Source organism: Lactuca sativa, chromosome 5 (genome assembly GCF_002870075.4).
Source record: "Lactuca sativa cultivar Salinas chromosome 5, Lsat_Salinas_v11, whole genome shotgun sequence".
Lineage (NCBI taxonomy): Eukaryota > Viridiplantae > Streptophyta > Magnoliopsida > Asterales > Asteraceae > Lactuca > Lactuca sativa.
Genome location: NC_056627.2, coordinates 178915241 through 178928487, shown reverse-complemented (window position 1 = coordinate 178928487; position 13247 = coordinate 178915241). Strand labels below are relative to the sequence as shown.

Sequence of the window (13247 nt, the reverse complement as noted above, 5' to 3'; positions counted from 1 at the left end):
AAAAAAATTAAACGGAGGGTATATTTGTCAATAAACTCTTTTTTCTGTGGATGAATTAAAAAGTATCGTGGATAAATTAGCACCCTTTGTGAAAACACATACATATTTCATTGTTGATCGCTTTATCAAGGTAAAAACCCAAAAATTAGAGGTTTACCGAGATAAAAAAAAAACCATTGTTCCTCGTTTTTGGGACATAATTGCAAAGAGTTTCAAAAATCATCTTAATTGCAAGATTTTTTTAAGGATTTGTTTTCCATTTATTATACAAAAAAGTTGGTCATTTACCAATTTATTATTTATATATACATTAATTGATAACTTTATGTAACAACTTAAAAAGTATGGTTGAATAACCAATATGCTATACAAAAATATAATATATGATTGTATAAATAGTTATTTAATAAATTAGAAAACGTAATATTATTTGACATGTGCATGCACAAAATTACAAAAAACACACTCACCGATACTATAAATACACAATTTATTTGAAGCCTCAAGTTACAAAGTCTTCTTCTTCTCAACAATCTCTATTGAAATCCAGCAACGAAAATGGGGTTTCTGAAGGATAACGGCGTCGTTTACAAACCTGTCAATGAAATCGATCTCAGCCCTCACAGCGATGAAGTCTACCTCTATGCCGACGTCAAAGGTCACCTTAGTTCATCTCTCTCTTATTTCTCTCTCTACTCTCTCTGTAGATACTAAGATACATATCTCTGTCTATGTATATACAGATTTCATCATGTATAGTTAAACACATAATTCGTGTGTGAAATTACACAATAATGTGTATGTATAGATTGATAAGCTTAACTTTACGTTGATTGTAGCTCCTCGAATGGCTGGAACTGTTGCGAGGATATTCGTTTGGTTTCTGGAGATGAAGATCATCGGCGATGTGTTGCTGTATTTCCTGAAGAAGAACAATCGAATTCAGAAGGTATGATTTCAGGTTTTAATTTTGGATTTTTTTTCTTATAGATTCACAAATTCGTCTCGATCTCCTTGAAACCATGATTATCGACTTCGATCAATGGAATTGTTACTCGATTGATTTTTATTTATTTATTTATTTTTCTGTTTTGTAATAAATAATCTTGTCTAGTAATTATAGATATCTACGAGAATTTCCACCCAGTTTCTAGCGTAAATATTGATTAATTGATAAGAAATCTATGAATAAAAGTTGGTATTTCTTTAAAGTAGGCCGCCTAGTAATATACAATGGTTGGATGGACCTAAGAAAAAAATTTGGGAGCAAAATTAAAATATTGATAATTTGATATTTTCTACTATTGGTATATAAATTTGTTTTGATTTATAAATAATTTCAGTTTTTTTTGTTATTAAATTAGATTTTTAGATATATAACTAAACAAACTGATTTGTACACAACATTTTTTTTTATTAAAAATAACATTGAAACTTCTATTATTTTAAAATAAATGACGTGTTAACACTTAACAGACATTAATTAAATTAAACTATGCAACGAGTGTTTCTCACATCTAACCATTTATATTTTCTTCTTTTAGCCTTTTTGTAAAATAGAATGCTTGATTTAAGAAAAATCTTTTTTCTTCATAATCAAATAAGAGTGGTTTGACCGTCAAAATAAGAGTGATTTGACATATGTTTTATATATTTTTAGTTTTCAATATATATTTTTAAAATCATCACTAAGTATTTATTTTAGTGTAAGTGTATGGAAATGGTCATAAATAAAATTATAAACCTAAAATATTGATCAAAGAAAAAGTTCAAAACCTTTTACATTGTTATCATAAAGTTTTAATATATATATATATATATATATATATATATATATATATATATATATATATATATATATATATATATATATATATATGGTAGGTTTGTTTGATCTATATTGTTAATTCATTTACATAGAATGATAAAAAAAAAATGATATTTTGTTAATTTTGTTGAATAGTTAAAAGAAATATATTATATGAATCCCTTTAAAAATTAATGTAAACATGTTGTACTTTTTGCAATTAACCTTTTCAAAAATAAAGGGAAGTAATCATTTCTAATAAATAAAGAATTTTTTGCCATTTATTAATTTCTTATGCATTTAGACACATGTAATTTTGTGGTTAATTCTTAAAAATTAATTTCCACTTGTTATTTTGTGGTAATTTTTGATTTTCTTAATGAACTATCTAAATTTTAGGTTATAGAAAGTAATTAATGTGTCATTAATTTGTTTCCTTATATTTTTAAATTTTAATATGTTTCCTTCAATATATATAATTTAAAATTGACATGTTTCTTTTAAAGTTTATTGTCATTTTAAGACAAAATGGTCTACATAAAAAAAATAATCAAACTTTGTTGTTTTTTATTGACAAACTAAAAAAATGTTATATGACCAAAATATAATTATTTTTCTGTAGTTTGTTTTATTAATATAAATTAAATTATTTATTTATTCATCATTCTGTTTGTTTATATATTTTGAAATTTTATTTTAAAAAATATTTAATGTTTTCACTTTGATATTTAATGTTTTCTTTAAAAAAATATATTTAAATTTTATATTTTTATATATAATTTTTTTAATCAACCCGTATAGTACACGGATTTCACACCTAATATAAAAAAAAATGATAAATAAAGTGAAGAGCGTAACAAACTGACGTTGGTGCATCTTATTGCTACGTAAGAGTGGGTCCACAACATTTACAAACAAATCTCATAACATCATAATTCCTGAAATTGGGTGGTATCAAAGTCATATTTTTGGTTTGTTTTTCTACTGATTTTATGTTCCATCTTTCTATTTATGGAAACTTTAATTTATAAAAACATTTCAATATGAAAAAGATGAGTGAAAGACATTAAAATGTGATTTTCGTATTGGAAAGACCAATGTCACCACCTTTGATAATAACAAGAATCAAATTACTTAAATCTTGTCTCCCATAATTCTTGTTGCAAGTAACATCTAAGACTTGATATTATCATCGTTATTAAAAGAGAAAAAGACAATTTAGCATAATCTTCTAATCACCTTGATGACTCACTGGATAAGATTAGGGATCCCCATAAGGGAGGTCTCTAGTTCAAATCTTGGATATATTTACATTCCTATTTAAAGTTAGATGAAATCCCATAAGAGCTAGAAGATTCGCATATATTTATAGGAAATCACAGATGATTTCCTCTATAACTCATATGAGATTAAACTTTATGTGGTTTCATAAAAATTATACTCCGTTACATAAACACTATTGGGGTAGAAGAATTTTTGCTTGACTCAATGAAAATGTAAAAATAATAATAACTTTTTTTACAACCTTCAATACTTACTATGGGCTCATGAGATCACAGCCCAATAAGAACCACTGCAAATTTAGTGGCTATTTTGGTCATGTGTTAATTTTTTTGGCTAATTTGTAGCAAATGATTAGAAAATTAAACTAAATTTAGATTTTTCTCATGTTTAAATCATATTTTCCACCTTTAGATCGTCATTTTTTTTTTCAAATATTGATATAATCTTTTTGTTCCAAGAGTAACAGCCTCTCATCAAGGAATGATCCATGGAACAAACTTAAAACAACAAATAATTAGACATTTAATGAAATTAATAATCATTTAATCCACTTGTCAACATTTGATATGGTAGGAGAAAAAGTAGGAACAAATGGTAGGAGGATATTTAATTTCTCTTTAATATTTTATGGTAACACAATAATCTAAATGACTTATATTTTAAAATCAATGTGACCCGTGTTCATTTAAAGTCACACTTTCGTTTTTCTGCAGCTTGTTTCATTTGCAGTATTGGATGAATCACCTTTATATGTTCCTTTTCAGCCTTATGAAGGTCAGCTTCATATTACATACCATCATCTAACCCTATGATTTTATAAATTCAAATCTTCCATTCGTTTGTTTATTATAACATCCTACTTTCATTATGCCTATTACAACATTATACTTTTAAAAACAATCTCACAGTTATAACAACTTTTTTTTTCTTTGAAAGTGTAATGATATAATTGGGTAGATTTTCAAACAGCAATGCCTTGGTAAGAAAATTTTTCGGAAATACAATGCTCTAACAAGAAAAAAAAAATGGCACTTTGATGCTATAATACACAAATATATGAAAGCACATTGCTATAATTTGCATTTAGAACCCTATAAACAAATGCTTAGTTCTTAATGCAGATGTTAAACAATGTGAAGAATCAAAATGCTTAGACTCAGGTTTGACTCCAGCAGAACAAGTTCAACAGGCTAAGGAATGTTTACAGTTTTTAGACAAAAGTTTGGATGAAAGTTTTCACCGTTGGACAATAATGGATTATTCAAGAGCATATAAATCGCAAAAAATAACCCCTCTCATGGTATTATTATGGAAATTCTTATAACTAAAGTTGACCACATTTGACCGGGTCCATTTTTTAACTTGTTACATTATTTATTTGTTTTTAGGTTGCAGAGCGGTTGGTATCAGCAGTCATGCAATCTTCTGCTCCAGGGACGGATATGTCATTTTTCATTAATTATGAATCTCGTGATATTCTAAAGCAAGCTACTGAGTCAACTCTTCGGTATGAGAGAGGTAATTAATTGTTAGATTGCTAAATGTTAAATCTTTAGGTATTGTTTGTTATGTATAAGAGGAGATGAGTAAACATGTTATGTTGGTTACTGATGTCAATGGAACAAAAATTACAATTTATTTTACGAATCTAGATAGAAAAACGTATCATAAATACGAGTAAATGAAAATTTTGTTGCTAATTCAAGTTTATTGTTGATGTATACAGGTGAACCGATTTCAATACTAGATGGAGTCCCGATTGCTGTTAAAGACGAAATAGATTGTATGCCATATCCAACAACAGGTAAAACACTTTATACTGTGTTTGACATGCATTGGATTGTGACTGATGTCGACAATCAGACAAAAGTTGTCCCGCCTAAAAATGCATTGGATTGTGACTGATGTCAATCTGGAATCTCGAATTTGCTAAAACATACTTGCCTTGTCATCCTTATAATTGAAAATAGCCCTAGAAAGATTATCCATGACAAGACCACCTAAAAAGGTGCGATAGATGTTTAAAGACGTAAATGCCCTCCTCATCCTCATTATAAAAATATCATCTCCTTTCATGTGAATTTTTATGCTATTACTATTATTATTATTCATTACAGGGGGTTCAAAGTGGTTGCATAAGGTAAGACCTTGCAAAGAAGATGCTTGTTGTGTTAAGCGACTCAGATCATGTGGTGCCATTCTTGTGGGAAAAACAAATATGCATGAGCTCGGGGCAGGAACCAGTGGAATCAACCCACATTATGGGTACAATAAAAAAAACAATTTCCTAAAATTTGTAAAAATAAAAATTATAAACTCATCATTTTTTTTTTTTTTTTAATTTCGTTCTGAATAATGCAGGACAACCCGGAATCCATATGATCCGAACAGAATCTCTGGTGGTTCATCTAGTGGATCTGCTGCTGTTGTTTGTGCAGGGCTATGCCCTGTAGCCCTTGGTGTTGATGGGGGAGGTAAATAAAATAATGTATTTATGCGTGATAGATATTGTATCAGGACATTATACATTATACTGATACACTGTGTGTCTGATAAACAGATCAGACACATCAATACCGATAAGTCTGATACATATGATGCGTATGTATCAAACATTTATCACACAAAAGATGATTTGTTTTCCTTGTGTAGGATCGGTGAGAATGCCGGCTGCTCTCTGTGGTGTTGTTGGTTTAAAACCATCTTTTGGTCGCATACCATACTCTGGGTTGGTATTTCATATCTAAGGAAACTTAATTAATTAACAAATTAAGTAATTAATTAATGCGAAAAAAATCACCTAATTTTCATAATCTTTTTCCAGTATTTAGGCAAAGGTTAAGGGTTTTCTGAAATAACCACCAATTTCACAGATCTCAATTGCAAAATTACTCACGAAATCACCAAACTACATGGCTTTAAAGAAAAATAAATTTAATATTTTTTTCACAGGTTTGACCTGTGAAAAACAAAATACAAAATTCAAAGAATTGCACATATCTAACTTGCGAAATTTGGGACCTATAAAGAAAACATTTTCTTTTTGAACTTTTTTGATATAAGTCTTCAAAGATCATTTTCACAAAAAAAAAAATTGTATTATAGTTTTGACCTGTAAAAATACAAAAAAGAAAAAAAAAATTAATAGTTAAAAAATTCGCAGAGAATTTTGCAGTTATGAAGGTTTGACGTGCGAAATTATTTCACACATGCAAAAATCATAGGATTTTTGTTGAAAAAACATTGTTTTAATCTTTTTTTATGGTGGGAATCTTAAAAGAACATTTTCATAGCAAACAGATAGTTTGATATTGTTCGAATGAAGTGCTAAATTGAGAGAGCTTTACCAAAAAAAAAAGAATAAAAAAAAACGACTTATATACAGCATACAAGTGACCACACACGGGCCCATCAGGCCCATTTTGCAGTCTATATATTGCTATTCCAGAGTATTATACCTGCGAATTTATAGCTATTTCTGAAGAGCCCCAACTTTTTGCCTAAATCTTGTGAAAACCTTAGGAGGATTGGTCTAATTTGTCTTTTTCTCTTGATTTATTAATTAATAATCACAATCTTTTCTTTTCTAGGGTTATCCCTTGGAACTGGACAGTTGGAATGGTTGGGATACTAGCGGGCACAGTTGAGGATTCGTTGATCGTGTCAGTACTTCATATCTAAGATAAATCATGTTTAACACATATTTGAAAATATGAAAGCACACTTATTAAATGAGGGAAAATTTGCAAGAGATTAGGACTTAATGGGGAAAGACTCATTTTTCTAACCTTTGCTATATATAACTTACCAATTAAGCCATGTCCTCATTAAGTCAAAAAGAAACAACACCTAACACCATTGCATAATATATATATATATATATATATATATATATATATATATATATATATATATATATATATATAATTTGATCTTTTTTTTTGTTGCAACTTACACACAACTTTCACTGTTTTCAGTTATGCTGCAGTGAGCGGAGGAGCTGAAGCACAACAACCAACTATGGTACTGTAAAAAGACTTTGTACTGTGTTTAGCCTGTATTGGACTGGGACTGGAACTGATATCAATCGGACAAAATTTTAATTTTACATCCCCACCAAAAAAGGTGGGACAATGACTTTCTCTCGCTCTAAATCTTTTGCTTGTGCAAAAAGACATGAACGCCCTCAACATCCTCGTTATTGAAAATAGCCCTAGAAAGCTTGTCCTAACAGATTAAATTAAGAATATTTATTTACTCTTCTTAGAATCAGCAGCCTAAACTATACCTCCCCATGCTAAAGCCTTCTAACCAGATGTCCATCAAGCTCGCAAAATCTAAAGAGGTTCTTAATCATACACCATTAATTTTTTTTTTTTTTTTTAACACTATTCTTTTGTATAAATTGTGCTTTTAACATCGGTTTTTCTGCTTTTTATATGCCAGTGGTTTAATGACTGCAGTGATGACATCAGAATATGCTGTTTAACTGCTCTAGATAATCTCTATAAATGCTACGGATGGCAGGTATTTAAATCAACTATTCGCTAAACATGTACAAGAAATAGGAATACACAACAGTTATTTATACCGAATTATAGCAACATCATTTACATGCAAAACATGTTATTTATATTAGGGTTAAATGCAAGAAATAGCAAGGTATTGTAATTGATGTGCTTATTATATCATCCTATTTTTATTTATTCCTATTACAAAATTGTATTTTGAAAAAAATATATATTGAATTATAGCAAATGAATTTAAATACAAAGCAAGTTTCACAGCTGGAATAAGAAAAAGTTGATATTATAATTGGGTAGATTTTTCAAAGTACAATGTTATATGAAAGTACATTGTTATTTCTTGCATTTAGCCCTTTCTATTATAGTAGTTGACTATATCTCTTCTTTTTCTTTTGTTTAAGACTGTGGAAGTGACTATACCAGATATAGAGGCGATGCGTTTGGCACATTATGTAACTATAGGTTCAGAATGTGCAGCTTCTTTTGCTCATTATTTGGAAAAATTGTACGTACTTAAAAATTAAAATACACACATAATTAAATTATCTATATATCTAAATACAAAATGTACCAAATGCTGAAATTATGAATGGAATTTGAATCAGTGATAAGTCAGAATCTGGATCTGATGTAAGAGTAGCACTTTCTGTATACGGAGCTTTCAGTAGTAGGGATTACTTACAAGCACAACGCATAAGGTATACTATTTTTGTTGATTAACCTTTCAATGATCCCATTTTTTTCATTAAAATAAAAAAGTTTTCTTCTACACTTTTTAATGCAGGAATCGTCAAATGAAGATTCATGAAAAGATATTTGGTATGGCTGATGTCATCGTTACACCTACAGTCGGGTATAGTCTCTTACCTTGAATCCATCTATTGAAAAAAAAGGAAAATCTTTTTAGGGCAATTTTCGATGATGAGGATAAGAAAGGCATTTACGTCTTTTGAACGATACCAAGTCCCTGTCACACCTTATTCCATGTTTTTAGGTGGAACAGAAGAACTACCACTTTTGTTCCATCAACATCAGTCACAGTCTCAATCCAATGAATGTCAAATACAGTACAACTGTTCTGTTCTGTTTGTATAATATAATCATTGAATTTGACTATTTGTAACGTTTGAAAATTATTTCTTTATCGTTCTCGATAGCATAACAGCATATGAAATAAAGGATGATGTTAAGAAAACCGGTGAACTCGACTACGTCAATGGAGGTATTTTTAATTAATTCTTTTTTCTTTTTTGATTTTTCATATTTGTATTTAATTTTAACATAATCCACTCTCTCTTTCTCTCAGCTTCACTCGTTCGATATTCTATAGCTGGAAACTTTCTAGGACTTCCAGCTGTCACTGTGCCGGTATGCTATACAAGAATTAGCAACATACTTTCATTTTTTTAATACAAAATATAACAACATACTTTCACTTTTTCCCACTTTATTAGAAATAGAATGCTATAATAAACAAATAAATAAAAGTACATTGCTATTTTTTTTTTGCATATATCTGACTTTTAAAAGTTTATGATAGATTGGATATGACAAACTTGGATTGCCCATTGGCATTCAATTTATTGGAAAACATTGGTCTGAAGATATGTTGATACAGATAGCCTATGCAATGGAGGTTTGTTGGCATTCTCTGTAGAGATATTAATTATATCATAATTGTTTATTTAATACCTAAAAAACTTATTTAAAATGGTCTTTGCAGGCATTGTGCAAGGCAGAATACAAAAAGCCAAAGGTTTACTATGATCTACTAACTGAGATCTAACCAAATTACAAAAATTACCTAATCACAGAATTTAAAAAAAAAAATAGATGAATAATAACAACTTATATATTTCCTTCAGTTATAGACACATACTAGAATGTAAAGGTTAAAAATGCACTTCTTTACTTTCTTTTCATGTTATAGAATTCCAACTTTGCAAAGAAAAAGTGATTGAAATTTAATCAATAAGACTGAAAATGGAACCGATGTATATGGACAAAAACTGAATTTTTTTACTCGCTCTCGATTTCTCATCTGTGCAAAAGACGTTAATGCCCTCCACATCCTCATCATTAATAAATAATAATAGCCCTACAAAATAGCTCTATGCTGCATTTGTTAATTAAACACAACCAGACAAACTTTCTAGGGCTAAATGGCTAATAATAACGATGAGGATGACGAGGGCATTAACGTCTTTTGTACATCTGGGTCCCAATTTTTTGGGTGTAACAAAAAAATTGCAATTTTTATCCCCATTGATATCAGTCCCAGTCCAATGCATGTCAAACACAGTACAACCTATTCAATCATGTTCATTCCTAACTCTAATATATGAAATAGTAAATTGCACAAAACAAGGACATATACACGTATATTTTTGTATGCTTCATGTTCTTGTATCGAATGAAATACTATAATATATATATTATATTGTAGTGTGTGTATCACCTTAAGATAATGTAATAAAATCTTGTAAAGATTGAACCAAACTTGGAGGCCAATGCTTTGTATCTTTTACATATCCAAGATCCGTATATTTTGGATCAAGAAGAGTTGCTATTGTGAACTGGTTTTCAGCAAGCACAGGTGCATGCTTATCAGAGTATAATGCTGCTGCTAGAGCTGCATGCACTTCTGTAATCAATAAACATAGATACGGAATATTAATACACACACTAATACACACACACACACAGTGATAATTTAGATTTTGATTTATTACCTGGACTTCCTTTTAAAGAAATGGAAACATCCTCCATTTCTGCAATTGCTTCGTTTTTGTCTCCAACTTCATATAAGGCTAATGCTCTACCAACTCTTGCGTACTCTGAAAGAGCAAAGTCTTTGTATTCTCTTACAACCTAAAAATTAGGAAATTAAAAATGTCTGAAATACCCTTCATAAATGAATTCTTAGTATCACTTTTAGACAAATGTGGTAAAAGGGTCATTTACTCTCATTCAGACAGTTCATTCGATACAAAAAAGAAAAAGTCTTCATTCAGCTTTTTCTCACATCTTTTATCCATTCAACACTTTATCCATACATATGACTTAATGAGAAAAGAAAAGAATCAGACCTTAATCCAGATATCCTTATATGACTATATGAGTGTTTCTTCTTTAAAAAAATGTTTCGGAAATAGTCTTTTGAATAGTAAAACGAGATTATAGGTTACAATGTTTGATTTGACATATGCTTTAACGGGAAAGTTTGCTTACTAAGCAAATACCTAAAATACCCTTCAAAGAAATGATATAAAGAAACCAAAAGGCCTATGGCCTAATGGCATCATGTAAAGTTTTACAACCTATGGGTTGTAAGTTTAAATACCACAAGTGTATTAAGTTTATTTTTTGTTTACAATAATAAAAAGAAATCCAATCTCATATTTTGATAAATGAAAATGTCTCATTACTATTCAAATAACAGCAATACACTTCAATATAAGAAAAATGAAATGAATATTATGGACATAAAACAGCATCAAAGCACTCTATATAGTCAAAGAAATTAGAACATTTGGTTTGACACATAATTTATTGGAAATGATTTGATTATTTGGTACATTCCTAAACAACCCTTCTAAATCAAATTCCATTTAAATTACAAGTCTGACTTTGACAAATGTTTAATGTAATTCTTCAACTATTTATCAAATACCAAAAATACCCTTACTAGAATATCAAATCTTGTAGACCAACACCAATAGCTACTAATTACAACATGCGACATCACACATATCTCAACAATTACCATTTTTAGTTACTCACTATTTTCCAAACAAATTAAACACTTCCTAATTTGGTTCTCTGAATGAAATAATGTTCCCAATCCAAATTCACTTATTTATTTACTTGTATATTATAGCATCCTACTTTCATTTCATTCTAGAACTGAATTATACTTTCAGTTTTTTGCATTATACTTCTTCTGTGAATTATACCCAATTATAACATTGTAATTTCAATTTTTTGCATTTATAAATGCATCTTTGATTTTATTTTACTAAAGTGAAAGAACTATTATATACCTGTGTAAAGTATTTGAGAGCTTGGACATAATCACCCTGGGCCTGAAATTCCCTGCCTTTCTCAAGAAGCTCCACCGCTTCCGCCACTCTCCGGGATACCTCCGAGCTCGCAGCTCTCTCGGCATCCGTAACCGGATCGAAAATAGACGCTGCAACAGCTGAACCCGAATAGCAACTCAGCTGAATCGTTGTGATTGAAATTGGAAGAGAAAGCAACAGTAATTGTCTCCTTTGTATTGTTAATTGGGGCTTCGAAGATGAGGAAACGATGATGAACAAGGGCTTCCTTTTGTTGACAGTGATTAGGGTTTTGTTGGGGTTGGGAAGAAGATGGGAAATTGGTGGGCTACAAGCACCCATTGATCTACTTTCTTGTTTTGAAGGCTTGACTGCTTGGTTTTTGTTAGGAGTTACGATATAAGGACTAGACCCTCCTTTTCCCTAAATTATGAAAAGTAAGACAAATGAAAGCATAGGATATTGGACTAGTTCTCTGTGTAAGTAGATCCTGTAATTTGGTACACATACGAATATGATATGAGATTTGTGTTGTCTACTCGAAACAAATTGGTGTCGACATGTAAAACATGTAACAAGCATAAACAAATTCAGTGTCTTACAAGTGAAACATGTCTATTTGTGTAAATTGGTGTTTTCTTGTAACAATGTTAAAATCATATATATATATATATATATATATATATATATATATATATATATATATATATATATATATATATATATATATATATATATATATATATATATAAAAGAGGACACACAGTGTTGATACGGAAATTAATAGGTTCGAGTTAATCGGTTTTTTTTAACAATTTTAAGTTAACAGTAACCAAAACCAAATAAGATTCGGTTTGATTTGTTTCTTTTTATTCGGTTTGTTGTTTTAGTGGTTAAAGCGGATAGCAAACAAGTTAAAACAAATAGTCAAATAAAATCAAATATCAACACCATGAGACAATTTTTTTTAAATAATTAAACTAAAATAAAACTTTCAACTCTTTAAAGCTTGTCCAAAAATTGATAAAAAGAAAAAAAAAAGGGATGAACTTTAGAACCGTCGGAACCGGACCGAATTTAGTAATAACATTTGTCTATTGGTTCTTCACTTTTAGAAAAATCGGTCTCGGTTCTTAACACCGGTCAGGTTCTACAAAACCGGGTTAAAAAATAAAACCGGATCGGAAATTTAATAGTAAAAATACCATGCAAAATCGTTTTTGAAAACATTATCTCATTATCCTAATCTATTCCTAATTGGATGAGTTTAATTTATGAATATTATCAATGCAATGTAAATTATGTGTTTATTTCTTGTATTATATCCTCCCTAATAAATAAAGATTTTTTTGTCACATGTCAAATTCTCATTTATTTTACCACATGTAATTTTGTAGTTATTTTAAATTAATTTTTATTCCACATGTCATTTTATGGTTTTTTCATTTTATTAAATTGTAGATAATATTTATATTCAATAATAGATGCATATCAATTTCATTAATTACTTTCCTTCTAATTTCAAAATTACCAAATTAAAGATTCATTAATTTTCTTTATTTATTTATC

General features: G+C 29.3%; 2 protein-coding genes across 3 annotated transcripts; one reads left to right on the top strand and one right to left on the bottom strand.

Annotated features, from left to right (window-relative positions):
• Positions 1-527: 527 nt before the first annotated feature.
• On the top strand, positions 528-9477 carry LOC111897607 (fatty acid amide hydrolase). 2 transcript variants are annotated; one of them, XM_042902640.2, is made up of 20 exons: positions 528-658; positions 840-949; positions 3805-3865; positions 4213-4391; positions 4480-4609; positions 4818-4895; positions 5209-5356; positions 5453-5565; positions 5744-5819; positions 6682-6753; positions 7069-7114; positions 7368-7436; positions 7538-7618; positions 8019-8122; positions 8223-8315; positions 8402-8470; positions 8775-8839; positions 8924-8985; positions 9158-9253; positions 9341-9477. In XM_042902640.2, the coding sequence occupies exons 1-20, from the start codon at positions 559-561 to the stop codon at positions 9401-9403; spliced, it is 1815 nt and encodes a 604-aa protein (XP_042758574.1). In that variant the 5' UTR covers positions 528-558; the 3' UTR covers positions 9404-9477. The 2 variants fall into 2 exon arrangements, with proteins under 2 accessions (XP_042758574.1, XP_023749332.1); XM_023893564.3 differs by having other exon boundaries at positions 7359-7436.
• A 480-nt stretch (positions 9478-9957) lies between these two features.
• On the bottom strand, positions 9958-12195 carry LOC111897609 (uncharacterized). Its single transcript, XM_023893565.3, has 3 exons — positions 11661-12195; positions 10350-10488; positions 9958-10261 (listed from the first exon to the last, which is right to left on the bottom strand). The coding sequence occupies exons 1-3, from the start codon at positions 12018-12020 to the stop codon at positions 10077-10079; spliced, it is 684 nt and encodes a 227-aa protein (XP_023749333.1). The 5' UTR covers positions 12021-12195; the 3' UTR covers positions 9958-10076.
• Positions 12196-13247: the final 1052 nt, after the last annotated feature.